Source organism: Lipotes vexillifer, unplaced genomic scaffold (genome assembly GCF_000442215.2).
Source record: "Lipotes vexillifer unplaced genomic scaffold, Lipotes_vexillifer_v1.1 scaffold518, whole genome shotgun sequence".
NCBI lineage: Eukaryota > Metazoa > Chordata > Mammalia > Artiodactyla > Lipotidae > Lipotes > Lipotes vexillifer.
In genome coordinates, this window is record NW_006780945.1 from 1,064,057 (window position 1) to 1,078,033 (window position 13,977).

The 13,977-nt window shown below is 46.4% G+C and overlaps 1 protein-coding gene and 1 pseudogene across 2 annotated transcripts in view; both read right to left on the reverse strand.

The window, feature by feature from the left end:
- SAP30BP (SAP30 binding protein) overlaps positions 1-13,977 on the reverse strand; it is a 33,321-nt gene that overhangs the window by 18,075 nt on the left and 1,269 nt on the right. The window contains exons 2-3 of one of the 2 annotated variants that reach the window (XM_007454340.1): positions 13,510-13,619; positions 11,051-11,098 (exon numbers count right to left, since the gene is read on the reverse strand). In XM_007454340.1, coding sequence (XP_007454402.1) covers positions 11,051-11,098; positions 13,510-13,619 — 158 coding nt within the window. The remainder of the gene's footprint in view (positions 1-11,050; positions 11,099-13,509; positions 13,620-13,977) is intronic. The other variant, XM_007454341.1, reaches the window with a different exon arrangement.
- LOC103077453 (deoxycytidylate deaminase pseudogene) lies at positions 8,516-9,055 on the reverse strand (annotated as a pseudogene).

Sequence of the window (13,977 nt, forward strand, 5' to 3'; positions counted from 1 at the left end):
CAAAAAAAAAAAAAAAAGAAAAGAAAAGAAAGGAAGGCCAGCGGAGGAGCTAAATAAAGGGGCTAGAGCTGCAATAAAGGTTGATATGGGACAAGCAGGAAGCTGTGCATGTGGAGGCACCAATGCTGAATTAAGAAAAAAACCTTAAATCTACCTTGTTGCTCCTAATCTTAAGACAAAAAAAGAATTACCGTATAGTTCATTTATTTATTCCACAAATAACTTATCAAGCATTTATTATGCACCAGGCAATGGGCCAAATACTGGGCATGTGGAATGAACAAAATTCAGTCTAGGGGAATAATTTTAGGTTATCACGCTAAGCACTTCAGTGAAAGATCTCATTTAATTCTCACAACAGGCTCATGAAATCGTGGGCAGACAATCTGCTGCTTCAGAAGCCACTGGTGTGCCTAGGAAGCCCTCCCGAAAGCGTCAAGCTGATGGTCAGACGAGGTTTTCTGAGGCACATGTGAGTCACTTCAGGTTGCCAAGAAAGCAGCAGTTCTGGAACTTTTGTTGAGATACCTCCAAGCTCCAGAATAAAATTACTGTCACTTGACAGACACGGTTGGGGGCGTGGATCGAGAGTGGCAATAACCCAAGACTTAGTGGAAGTCACTGAACCCAGTGCCGCGTGGAGGACAGCCCACCCGTGGCACAAATGCCTGGTGTGGGTTGTTCTACCCACACACCCAGGAGAGCCCTGGAGAAAGCCCATCACCAGCACATTTCCTTTGGTTGTATCCTGTTGGTCAGGATTGGGCCACTGCCACGGCAGGCTGCCTGTCTGGGGATGGAAACACTCAACTTATCACAAAAATGGGCGGAAGTCGGTGGGGCCACTTTGGATGCAATGGACTCGCCTTCACTCCCAGCTCACTGCCGGGAAGGCTCAGCTCCCCAAGCAGAGAGGTTTCTACAGGAAAAGCGTTAAACGGGCATCTGCCAAGACAAACTAAGCCAGCTCTAGAGCTGGCCTTGTAGACTGAAGCAAAGGAGGGGAAGGGGAGAGGAACAGTCTCTCTCTCTGAAAATCCTGTCTCCAGTGATGCCCACAGGGCTCAGCATGGCGCTGATGCTCTGTCACACAGAACCAACCAGAATTCACGTGAAGGCAAAGCTCTGGCTGGAGCCACTTCTGAAGGGGAGACTTTATTATCTGACTATAGCGAGCGTAACCACAGACTTGATTCAAGACCCCTGAAGACCCTGAGTTACTTGAAAGCTGCAGAAGACACTCAGAGAGGGGCCATTCCATCTCTCTCTCCCGCCCAGGGTGTCAGGTGGGCTGTGCCTGGGCAGAGAGGTGACCTCACGTCAAGGATCTGAGTCAAGTCCTCAGTGGTGAGGCCAGGTTGCACTTTCTTCTTAAGGGTTTACCACAAAAACAGTGTCTCTGTGCTTTGAGTTGGAGAGCTTGGAGCCAGACAAGGACAAAGAACACAGCTTTGTGAGGCTGAGGACAGCAAAGCAAAGTTTTTGAGACACACCTCGAGAGCGCCACCCAATTACGAAAGCATTATCTTGCCTGGGGGGTCAACTGCCAAGCTGCGATGTTAGATTAACATCGGGGCAAAAGGCAGTGAGATGCCAGAAAGCCAGGGGTGTGGACATGCACACTGGTCCTCACGGTACACACCGGTAGGAAGAGGATTAACCATCTACAGGGCCAGAGGGAATGCCAGAATCTTTAAGGCACTGCTTAGGGAAAATTTAGTTTTCAGTTGTATCCCAATGTTAAGAATACAAACGAGTAAAATCCTGTCAAATCCAGAAATCGCACAGTAGCATCTCAAGGGACATGGATTGAAACACAGAACGAAGGTGAGAAGCGCTGGATCCCTAAAGACAGGCAGCTTGCCTTCTGCATCATAAATTTCAAAAAGATAAATCATCACTGGGGAAGGCCCCAGCCACACCTTGGTTAGTAATCCGTGGCACGTAGTCCCATAGGGAAGGAAGTCTGTCAGGGCTTGCACGGCTGATGGGCAGGCGGACTGGGCACGTAGCGGCTCCTTCTCGGATGGAGAACCGCACAGAGGCGGGGTGGGGCTTCTGGGGCTTCAGTTGCCTGGGAGCCAGTGCAGTCAAGAAGGCCCTGATGGCAGCTGCGGTGCAGCCAAGAGTAGGGGTTAGAGGGAGAATAATGGTCCTTCTTGCTTTTTGCAGGAGACCACAACTTCCAGCAATCACAACACTTCTCCCAGAGGTGTTCAGCTACAGATATAGCCAGGCCTTCTTCGGGAGGTGGCAAGACGAAGGACCTACCTTGGGTTTCTTTCAATCTGGACAAGACAGCCACTTCCACAGCCTGCCCTGTCTCTGTCTTTCTGTCTGCTGCTCAGATCAGATCACCAGCCAGACAGACCTAGACCCCAGCCTGGGGTGGGTGGGTTCTCCCCAGCATGGAAATTCTATGTCACTCACTCTGCAAGGGCAAGCCCCGCCTTGCTAAAGACCAGGCCTAAAGAATGCCACGTGGCTATTCACTGTGGTGAGAGCAAGGAAACACCAATGTTAAATAAGCCTGGGCATTTTCAACAGTTCAAAGGCCTAATTACAACAGCCAGAAGTTAAGAGTGGATGTGGCTCATCTGTTGCATATTGGCTGAGTGCAGCTTTTTCAATAAATTTTGCACACTCATATGCACTAAATTGAGTGGCTGTCTAGCAGTCACAGGCGAGAAGATGTTTCACTGAATGCTCAGTTGTTCCCAGGGGCTTTCTGGGCTGTTGCCAGGATTCTGTAGCCTGTAATCTGGTTGGTTATCTCCTTGTAAATGTACATATAACTCAATCACAACAAATATACAGTACTTTCAAAATTCGAAAAAAAAAAAGAGTGGCTGGCTCACAAGCCAGCAATGGTCAAGGGCCATTTCCTTCTCTGGTCCTAGGTGAGTCATGCTGTCATTTTTTTTTTTTCTAACAAGTACTCAAAGGATCATGGGGTATAGGGGGTGCAGAACATGGGGGGGCAGATAGGAAAATAAAACCAAGATGGAGGGACCAAGCATATATTCTCCCTCTCACACTCTAAACAGAACTCAGTAAAAGCTAACATACGTTATTCAAGTCTCATAATAACCCCACGAAGCAGATTTTATTATTTCCATTTTACAGACGAGCAAACTGAAGCAAAATACAATGAAGCAGTCTCTTGCCCCATAAATGGCAATGTTGGAATTCAAGCTCCAGCCTGACTCCAAAGCCTAGAAATACCACTTCCCAACTTCTCACCTCCTCCCTTGAGACCAGGAGGCTGTGAATAGTCACAGTTTCTTCAAAGCCCTTGGTTCAACCATTGGAGAAGCCAACATCGAAGGCCAAGGAGGTAAAATTCCTCTCCAGGAATGACTCCATAGCAGATCACAGCCAAAGCAGGTGTTAAACCCTTGACTTAAGGGGAAGACGGCCAGATCTATTACCTTTTAACTGTAAGGATCAGGGGAAAGAGCTCAAGAATCCATGGTGCCCCAGCCAGTAACGTCTGAGTTGACTTGAACGGAAGACAAGGTCCTGAGGACTTAATCATATACACAGTGGGTGCTGCCACCCCTGTCCTTAGCCTAGAGATTTCCTGGGGGCTTACAGAAAATATGCTACCAAAACTGAATCCTACGAAGCCAGCCTCCCTTACTGGGTGAACAATCCTGCAGACTTCCAATGAGAACTCAAATTTTAAAGAATGAGTTCTTTCTTTTGACTTGTGTAAAGAGCACGGCACATTTCCTGTCCATCAGGGAATCTCACTGGAAAGAAACTGCCTACACAACACTTTATTCGATAACAGTAACAAAAATATATTCACATTTTGCTACTATAATGTGCCATTTCTGGGTTTTATTTTAGCTATAGCTGAATATATGAGAAGAACTAAGGGACGTGATGTGAAAAAGTGTGTTGCTATTGACTGGTATTTACTGCTATAGAACAAAAGCTGGTGAATCTCAATCTCTTCTTCATCATTCCCCATATGGAGGTATTTAGAAAATTACAAAAAAAATTTCCCGGCAGCAGTTTTATTAAGATATAACCCACCACTTAATTTTCAAGTGTTATTTTTTCATTTGTGTCATGCTATAGCAACAGTGAAGATGTTTATAATACAAATGAGAACAAAACTGGATACAAAATATATATGCTATTATACAGGTAAACCTAAAAAGACGGAAGAATGAAAATGGCTGCACTGTTAGGATCATGGAATTAGGTGATTTTTTTTCTTTTCTTAAATATTCAATCTTGCTTCTCTAATAGTCTGACAATAAAATATGCACAATACAAAAACAATAAAACCCTGACAAGATAACCACTAGAAAAAGTGCTATATGACTCTTTCCATGTCAAAGACCTCTAAGAAAAAGTCCAAGTTTAAGCTCTAACAAGATAACCTTTGCTGTCCCATCCTGAAAAATAATTCTCAATAGAGCATTCCTCAAGTGAGGGCTCCCCAGAAGCTCACCAAGCAAAGGCACACAACGACCCATCTCCACTGGCTGGAAAGGGCTTTGGTTCCTCTGCTGCCACAACCTGCCCTCTGAAGTAGCCTTCAGGATGACTAGAACCCATGCTGCTTGTCTGTGAAAAGCTTAGCACCTCCTTTTCCGATTCCAGAGTCCTGGAGGTATAGCAAACACACCCAAAGCCCAAAGAGGAAAACATTTTGCTCTGCATGGATCCTGTGGAAACTGGCAGCCTCTCCCCTTACGCGGTGAATAAGAGAATGGCTGGCAGGCTCCTGAAAGTTCTTCCTAGAATCAGTTGTCAACAACAGACTCCTGTTGTTGAAACAAGCTCCTCGGGCTGTTTTCGGTCTCCAGATCTTTGATTCTGACATTTTAAAAGATCAATAATAGTGCTGGGTCGGGGCAGGGGGGTGGGGAAGGGCTGGAGAGGAGAGGAAGTTTGGGAATTACCGAGTCAGTTCTTCCCGAGGCAAATCCTTCATCTAGAGTCAATTAACAACACATGGTGATGAAGACGCTCGACCTTCTTGAGGGAATTTAGGTGTGCACGTGCAGCCACCGCAGGCAGAGGCCCGTTCACCGCACTGAGCGAGGACTTCACCAAGCCCCACCGCTCTGGGACTCTAAGACTATCTACCAAAGCAGTTCCCAAGCTGTCCATCAAGGCCCCCCAGCCCCCCCCAAAGGTGCCCGTGATATTTAAAAATTTCAAGGGAAACAGCATTACTTGACATCTGTCAGATACCACACTAATTTACGTATTATTTTTTTCAAGTGGCTACTAAATTGTGAGGACACGGATGCTGACTGCAGGCAGCAAATTACTTAATAAACAGAATTGTTAGGTCATTTCTTTTGGCCTAGGAGTTCTGTGAAAACTTCCTGTGATACCAAGGGTGCCGTGAACTGAGAAACTGGCAACTTCTGACCTCCAGGATGAGGGCGTAGAATCAGACTGTTTGGGTGAGAAGGCTGAGTACTGCTCACAGCTGCATCTTAGGCTGAGAAAAACTTGTTCCTACACGTTCTCTCCTATCACTGCCACAATCACCTGGAACAGTGGGTATCATGGCCCGGACTTCAGCCGAGCTGAGCACAGTTTAAGTTATGTGCCTGTTGGCCACAGCTGGAGGGCAGCTGAGCCAGCGCTCAACCCAGGTCTTCTGACTCCAAACCCACTAGACCAGCTCTGAGCTGTGAACTCCACATTTCTGCACTACTTTTGGGCTCGAAGGATTTTTTAAATGTTTTCTTTGAGCTGGGGTTGTACACGCCTTTTAAAAAATGCTGGCACAAGTTTTTCCCCACCCGATGTCACCTCTTTGACCCAGAGACACTTTTATTTTGACAGATGTTTGCTCCTTGGGCCAAGAGGATTCTTTCCCTGGGTCAAAGCCTGGACCACAGCACCTCAGGGGGCCAGCCATCCCACCCCGCACCGGGAAGCCAGGCCTCCCAGTTAGCTTGGCAATGGGCTGCTCCAGCTTGCCCATGCCAGCTCATCAGTGCCCGTGTTTGTTTGCAAAGGAAGAGTGTGTCAGGGACGGTGAGTGAGTGGAAATACCTTTATCCACAGAAACTGTGGGAGTGGGGAAAAAAATAAACAAGGGGAAAAGTTCCAGGGCAACTGAGGTAAAACAAGGACAAAGGAGAGTGGTGAAAAGGGAAGCTCACAGGCCAAGGGCAAACAGATGGAGGAAACACTTGAGGCTTTGGGCCCCTGGCCCTGTGCTAAGGAGCTGGACAGACGACTGCCACTCCTAGTCTGACTTTTTCTAGGACAGCAGTGCCACCTTCTGCTGAGTAACTGAAACATCTGAGTTGGGCTGCTTACTGAAGAGATGAGACCAGAAAGTTGAAGTCAGAGAACAAGATACTGTGGAACAGAAATGCTGAAGCATTGTTTCCCGTGGGACACTCTGCCACGTCCTCCAACTCCTTTTCCCTAGTTTAGGGCAAACTCAGCAACCTGAGGGCCCCATCCCTGCCACCCCGGGCTGATGGACCAAAGGCTCCCTGCAGAGTGGGGTCTGGAGTTCTCATCTCTTCCTCAAATTCCCAAATATGGGACTTGGCTCACAGGTAACCCCAAACATCAGTGATAAAAATAAGGGCAATTTCCAGTCTTTGTACTTCCTGAAGTCAACAGATGATACAGTTGGAGAATACTCAACTTTGCTGATCCACAATGCCAAGTCCTTTCCCAGAAACACCCTGGGGGTCTTAGTCCAACCCCACCCTCACATTTCTTTTAGGACATTCGATCCTGAAAAGGCCAGAAACAGAGAGTTCACTACCTCCTGTGGCACCTCGACTCACTACTGGCCAGAGACGAAGGGCAGCTCTTCGTTATGCGAAGGCAAACATCTCCTCGTTGCTTTGAGTTCTGCGTGGGGCTGCCACCGCCCTTCCCTCACCAGACCTTCAAACAGCAGCCAGAATTGCCGGCTCTTCCCCAATCTTCCCAATCCCAGCTCCTTAACTTTTCCCCACGTGACGTGGCTTTAAGTCTCCTCACCTCTGCTCTCCTTGGAGCACAGTCCGGTTTAAAATGCAGAATCCAATACCCCACAACAGACCTAGTGACATGTACGACCAGCCTGGGAAGCGTGCTGAAGGGGCACTGGTCGTCACAACTAACGCTACTGAATGCAGACGGGTCAGACACCAGTAAGCTAAGTATTCGTTACATTAACTCAGTGAATCCTCACAAAACAAATGAGGCAGATTTGATTATGCGGTCTCGTTGTCCTCCAGATGCTCTACTGCCTCCAATACGGCTCAAGACCCCATAAGGCTAACAGCTCAATGGACAGGTACAGGGCAATGAAAGCAGCTATCAAATAGTTCATTAATATTTTACCCAAGATTTTTGTTTTCGAACAACAGTAGTTCTTGAAGTTGATCTGCGGACCCCTGGGGGCTCTGCAAGGTCAAAACTATGTGTGTAATACTAAGACATTATGTGCCCTTTTGCTGTGTTACATTTACAGGGGCAACAATGGGTAAACTTCTTGGCCCTTTAGAATAAATCAAAGCAGCGGCACCAAATTTAGCAGTAGTCATACTCTCGGTTTAAAAAAAGCAAATTTCACTTAAGAATATCCTTGATGAAGCAGTAAAAATGATTCACCTTTTGATCACTGAGTAAATATTAACATTTTGAGTGAGTGAGTTGCAAGCTGAACTAGCTGCTTTCTTCATGGAATATCACTTTTACTTGAAAGAATAACTGACCAACTATGGCTATTCAGACTTACGTAGCTGGCAGGCATTTTCTTAACAACAAAGCCCGTCACTTCAGGGAAAACTCTCATGGTATTTACTGGCAACGATGAAATTCAAGTCCTCAAGCAAAAATTAGAAGCTGGGAAAATACATACTTCCCTGTGAGCATGATGACAACTTTCTGATACTTAATGGCTTGTTTGATGAGATCAGAAATGTCACTAACAAGTAAGATTTTTTTGGGATACTACAGAACAAAATGTGTCAACATTTAGGAGATCTGCATAACTCGGTGAACCAACATTGTCCAAATCACTAGTGTCTGATGATGTAATATCATGTATGGGCAAAAGAGCCATTTAAACTGCGAGACACCCGTGCATTTAAGTGAAGCAGAGTCCAAAAAGTTCATTGATTCACATTCTCGTTGCAACTAACCTTTAGGAAACTACCACCTGTTGAATTATGACGAAGCATCAAACATCCACAAGTACTTGAAGGGCTATCAAAATACTCTCCTCTTGGGCTTCCCTGGTGGCGCAGTGGTTGAGAGTCTGCCTGCCGATGCAGGGGACGCGGGTTCGTGCCCCAGTTCGGGGTGGTCCCACATGCCGCGGAGCGGCTGGGCCCGTGAGCCATGGCCGCTGAGCCTGCGCGTCTGGAGCCTGGACTCCGCAACGGGAGAGGCCACAACAGTGAGAGGCCCGTGTACCGCAAAAAAAAAAAAAAAGTTATGTGTAACTTTAAGATGAAAGGCATTAGCAGCTTCTTAGAAGAGGATAATCCAATCTTCCGGAGAGTTAATGAAATGTAAGTCACTGGAGCTTCTGACTTGGTCTGCTGTTAACTGAATCAAAGTCAATGACAATATGGCTGCACTTTGGTGTGAATTTCCTGAAGGAAACCCCGGCCATTTCAAACATGAGCCTCGCGGCTATTGTCTCATTGCTGTCGTGGTATTTATCAGGCATGAAAATAACTTCTTTTATCCCTGCCTGGATGATGAGCTTAGCACATTCATTACACGGGAACAAGGCGACATACATGGTACAGCCTTTCACGTCTGCTGAGTTTTTGTTCATAATGGCATTCAGCTCGGCATGGCACACGTAAGGGTATTTGGTATCCAGTATACTCTCCGCTGTCCTCCTCCAAGGCAAGAGGTCATCACTGCATCCATTTGGCATTCCATTGTACCCAATGCCCACAATCTTGTTTTCTACATTCACGATGCAGGCTCCGACCTGGGAATTTGGATCCTTGCTCCTCTGTGCCGATAAGAAGGCCACTGCCATGAAATACTCAGGCCATTCCAAATAGTCATCACGTTTTTTACAGGGAAATTTACTCATGCTGGGTCCATGCGGCCCCGCCGCCCATGTGGCAGCTCCTCTCGGACTCCCCGGAGGCCGCCGCACGCCCCGCGAGGTTGACCAAGCGCCGCCGGCCCCGCGCCGCTTCCCCAGCCGCACGTTCGACTGGGAGCGGGGGTGCCCGAGGCCGCCCGCTGCCCCGTCTGCCCCTCCGCTCCCGGCCCGCGACCTGCAGGCCGGTGCCCGTCCCCGCCGCCGCCCCGCCGTCCCTCCCGGGAAGGACAGAGGGCTGGACTTTGTGTTCTCATTTCTGAGGACTCCCTAACAGGAACAGAAATTGTTCCTTGAGGACTTTTCATTTCACAGATTGGAAATTCAAACGACTGAATGAAATACAGTAATGCACATCAGTCAACCTCCACGTGGGACCAAGAAGGGGGAGGCTGAACACAAAACAACACTAACCAACTTCCCCATCCTACCCCCTCTCTTTCTTGGCCGTTCTTCCTCTCTCATACAGGCATGTCATTCCCAGGGGATTTGCTGTATTCCAGAAGGGGTGACAGTTAAGGGCATGCATGCTGCTCTCCAGCCAACTTCCCCAGGAGGCTTCAGCTTCAGGCGAAGGCTGGCAGCTGTACACATAAAGGCTCCACGTCCCACAAATCCTCCTTTCTGTCTACAACTGAAGCCCTGACACTTGGCGACCCCCAAGGCTTATTTTATGCACAGGCTCCAAGGCCCAAATACCCCAAACACTAAGACAGAAGATGGACACTAACACTACTGACCATTTTCTTTCTGTGAGCAGAAAGAGCTTGACGGTCCTTGATGCAGGCCACGGGTCTACCCTCCTGCTAGTAATGCTTGGCCAGGTTCTGAAGCCTGCATTCCTCACTAGGCACAGAAAGGAGCTGGCATTTGTGGTATGTAGGACAACATTTCTTTTTTTTCCTGCATGCTGGTGCCTAAACGTTCTTTCTTGGTAAAATTTCTTATCTGCATCATCCTCAGCTCTTTGTGGGTTTATTTCAATGGTTGGCACAGTTCTAGCCAATCACAAAATCAGCTCAAATTTGGAACAGCTCATGCTATATTTTTGGATATACCCCTGCTTGATGTTATAATTGGGGATAGTTCTCCTAAATTCCACTAGGACACCTTAAAGGCCTCAGCTGGTTTTAAAGCAGTTTTTAGACACACAACTTGGTCCCTATTCCCCAGGCCCAGAGTAACGGAATTACTCTTTTTCTTTGGAAAAAAAAAAGTTTGTCCCCCAAAGAATGCTTCCTCAACAGGCACATTTGTATTAATGCCCAGCACACAGTACCCAACACTGCGGGGACGGGGTGGGGGTGGTGGTGGGTGGGGTGTGTGTGTGTGTGTGTGTGTGTGTGTGTGTGTGTGTGTGTGTGTGTGTGTGTGTGTGTGTGTGTGTGTGTGTGTGTGTGTGTGTGCCTTAACCTTCATCACGATGGGGTCAAGGATATGCAAATTACTCTCAGCTGCTACTGGGATGGAAACAGAAGAAGAAATGACTATGTTGTTTCAAAACAAACCATTCTGTGTGGTTTTCCCACGAGTGGGAGGGCACAAGCCTGGAAAAACAAGGCTTAGGCTCAGCATCCCCCATAGCTGGGAGAGGTCTCATTTCGTCTGGCTCTCTATGGCCCTTCTTCACATCTAGACGACTAAAGAGAGCCCATGGTACATGAGGCAGCCCTTATGGCTTCCTGATTCTAAAAACATTCCCACACCTAACCCACCTGCAGGGGCAGTGACCCCCCCAGAGCCCACCTAGATTCGGAGCAGAGGTGGGTTGCTGCACTTAGCCAAGTCTCTCACCTTGGCTGCGAGGCTGGAAATTGAGCTGCCTCAGGACAGTCCAGGGTAGTCTCCAGGTTTCTCTCCCCCAACTTACATATGGTTACACAGTATGTTAGTGAGACAGATCTTGACTAGACACACGAACTGAGCCATGTTGTTAAAAATGCCTTGTTCGTATCCAGCCACCCCACCACAGCCAACACCAAATACCTTTGGGTCATCAGCCTCAGGTTTTTCAGTCTCTGAATCGTCATCTTCCTACAAGACAAAGAATTTAGAGGATTAAGCTTAAAGGACCGGGCCTGAGGTTCTCACATGCATAACAGGGTTTGGAGCAAATCTACCCAGCCTGGGTTGTCCCACCAAGAACCCCTCCCCTACCATATGACCCAGGCTCTAGAGAAAGAGAAAGGGAAAAAGAGATGTTGGGGGGGGCGGGGAACGACATCGGCAGCTCAAAGTTGTTATGCCAGCAGTGCCATAGCCTGTATTAATGAAAATGCCTGAGATTAAAAACCACAAACACAAAAATGGAGAAAGGTGGCAATATGCTTGAGAAAAGAATAAGATCAGGCGCCACAGGATAAAACAGAAATGGTGTTTCCAGTGAAGTATCGGTGATTTCAAACCAGGTATGAGTCTTTTCTTCCTTCTTTGCCTTTCATGTACACAAACACATCAGACTCAGAGCTCCCATAACATTGTTCGCCCCCGGAGTGCCATGACCCCCACACGCTATACCCCAGCGCTTCAACCAGCAACACCTGCACCAACATGAACAGTAGGAAGGTAGGCATCAAACGACCAGGGTGAGTGAGCTGGGAAAGGCAGGACTGAAGGGCAATGCCCAGCCTGTCCTGGGTCCCAGCTGAGTGGGCCCTGCCTCCATGCAAGCACTCACAGAACTGCCAGTGACCCGTTCCATCCAGCCTTGTTCCCTATCCAAAGGGCCTGCCTGACACAAAGCACCACGCGGGCAAGGCATTTTCCAAAGTGTGCCCTGACCTCACCCAAGCTAGCCCACCATTCCACTAAATGCTAATGAAGGTCAAAGATCAGCTACCCTGTTAGGTAGCTATAATCCATATCCGTTCCACTACCCAGCACGCCCCAATATGTGGGAGCCATGATTTAACATCCAACAGAAAACTGTTTCATTTGAAACTGCTTTTTTCAATCACTTTAACCCCCAAATTAAAAAGCCTGCCAGATGTTAATATAAACACCACCTGAGAGACTTGAACTACACTGATGGCTCTGAGATTTAATTGTCCTGCAAGGCATCAGTGAGCCACAGGTTTTAAGCGCAATCTCCAAATCTCCTCCAAATGAAACCCATCAGGCCAAATAATCAGAGATGTAGCTCAGCCAAGTACAATCACATTTTAGAATGTCTATATTGGGATTGGATGCGAGGATTTTACTAAAATTTGAAATAAAGCTTAAATCTGGTAAAAATTCTATGCAAAGCAAATATAGAATAACACTTCAAAAACACACATCGTGCAAATTTGCTGAAGAAAAGTTATGGATGTTAAGCCACTATGTATGCACTTAAGAAAAGCAGAAAAGTGAAATAACTTACAAAGCTTTTCTAAACAATTTTAGTCAATTCGGAATTATTAGCAATCATGGGGGAGGGGAGGCCTAAGGGGATAAAAAGGTCTTCCAAAACAACAGAAAATACAAAACGCATTTTTGTTTAATTTGTAAAGCATTTTATCCCCACCCTCCCCCGCCACCCCCGCTTTTTTTGGCCGCACCTCGCGGCTTGTGGGATCTTAGTTCCCCAACCAGGGATTGAACCTGGGCCCTCGCAGTGAAAGCACAGAGTCCTAACCACTGGACAGCCAGGCAATTCCCTGTGAAGCATTTTAATGTTAACATTTAAGTATCAATGAGTAACAAAATTTTCAAACAAATAATATAGAACACTGAGCGTTTTAATTAGAGCTGTTGCTAAATAACCAGATTTTATATTGAGATTCAACTTTGTATGTCTTTGTGTTAAGCACCAGCCTGAATCCTTGTTTTTCTCCAAACTTTAAAATTCTGGCCCATGATGCTCAGGTGACAGTGTACCTAAAGTCTTTCTGATTAAGATGCAAGTTCTCTTTCCTTTGATAGTCAGCACATACTAAACATCAGGCAAGATTTGTGATCAAGAACACTTTGATAAAAAGTGCCAAATAGAAGTCAAGAAAGGAGTTAATAAGGATCAAATCACAAATAACTGTCCTTCCTCGTCTTTCTAATAAACTGAAAAATTTGAATGAACCCCAACCAAGATTACAAATAACACAGAATTGAGTGCAGATATAAATGATACACCAATTAGGATAAATGCAGTTACGAATGGAATAAATTATCTAAACAGGGAAAACCAACATAAAACACCCATTGATATCTGTGTTAAATAGAATTGTCCACTATCTTTTCCCCCAAACTTCAATTCAAAGGTTAATACAAAATGGTTCAGGTGAAAACGAACTTGATTTTCAAATAGTACTACTGATATCCAACCCAGTTTCCTCAACTGATACTAAAGAAAATAAAAGGGGGGGAGGGGATGAAATTAGGCATGAGATGGAACACTGTTGGTACAGGTCAGAAAGTTTCTGATAAATGGTCCTTTGAGCAGCTCTGGATTTGGGAACAGACTTACTTACCGACTGTTTGCTATTCTCATCCTCCTCTTCTTCATAGCCATCTTCATCACCCCCGAGGCGAGAAAAATCATCCTCTCCATAGGCTTCAGATACCAATCCGCCTTTCTCCTCTTAAACAGAAAGAGAAAAATAAAATGAATGAATGGGGGAAAGAATGCAAAAAAAAAAACCACCTGAGTGATCTGAGTTGCCAAGACTATCTCTGAAGAGAAAAGGAAACCTAAATCTCATGTAAGTGACCTTAGGCCCAGATTCTGCTTTTGGGAAGATCACAGAATTTAGTGCATGAATTCATTAAAAGAACAGGGAAGAAAACCAAGTAATATTAAATTCCGTTTCTAATGCTTCCAATCCGCCTATTATGCCAACTGAAGCCTTCCCTTCTCTGAACTATTATACCATGTTGTTTAAACATCTCTTTTGAACAAACGTATGGACACCAAGGGGGGAAAGTGGCGGGGGTGGGGT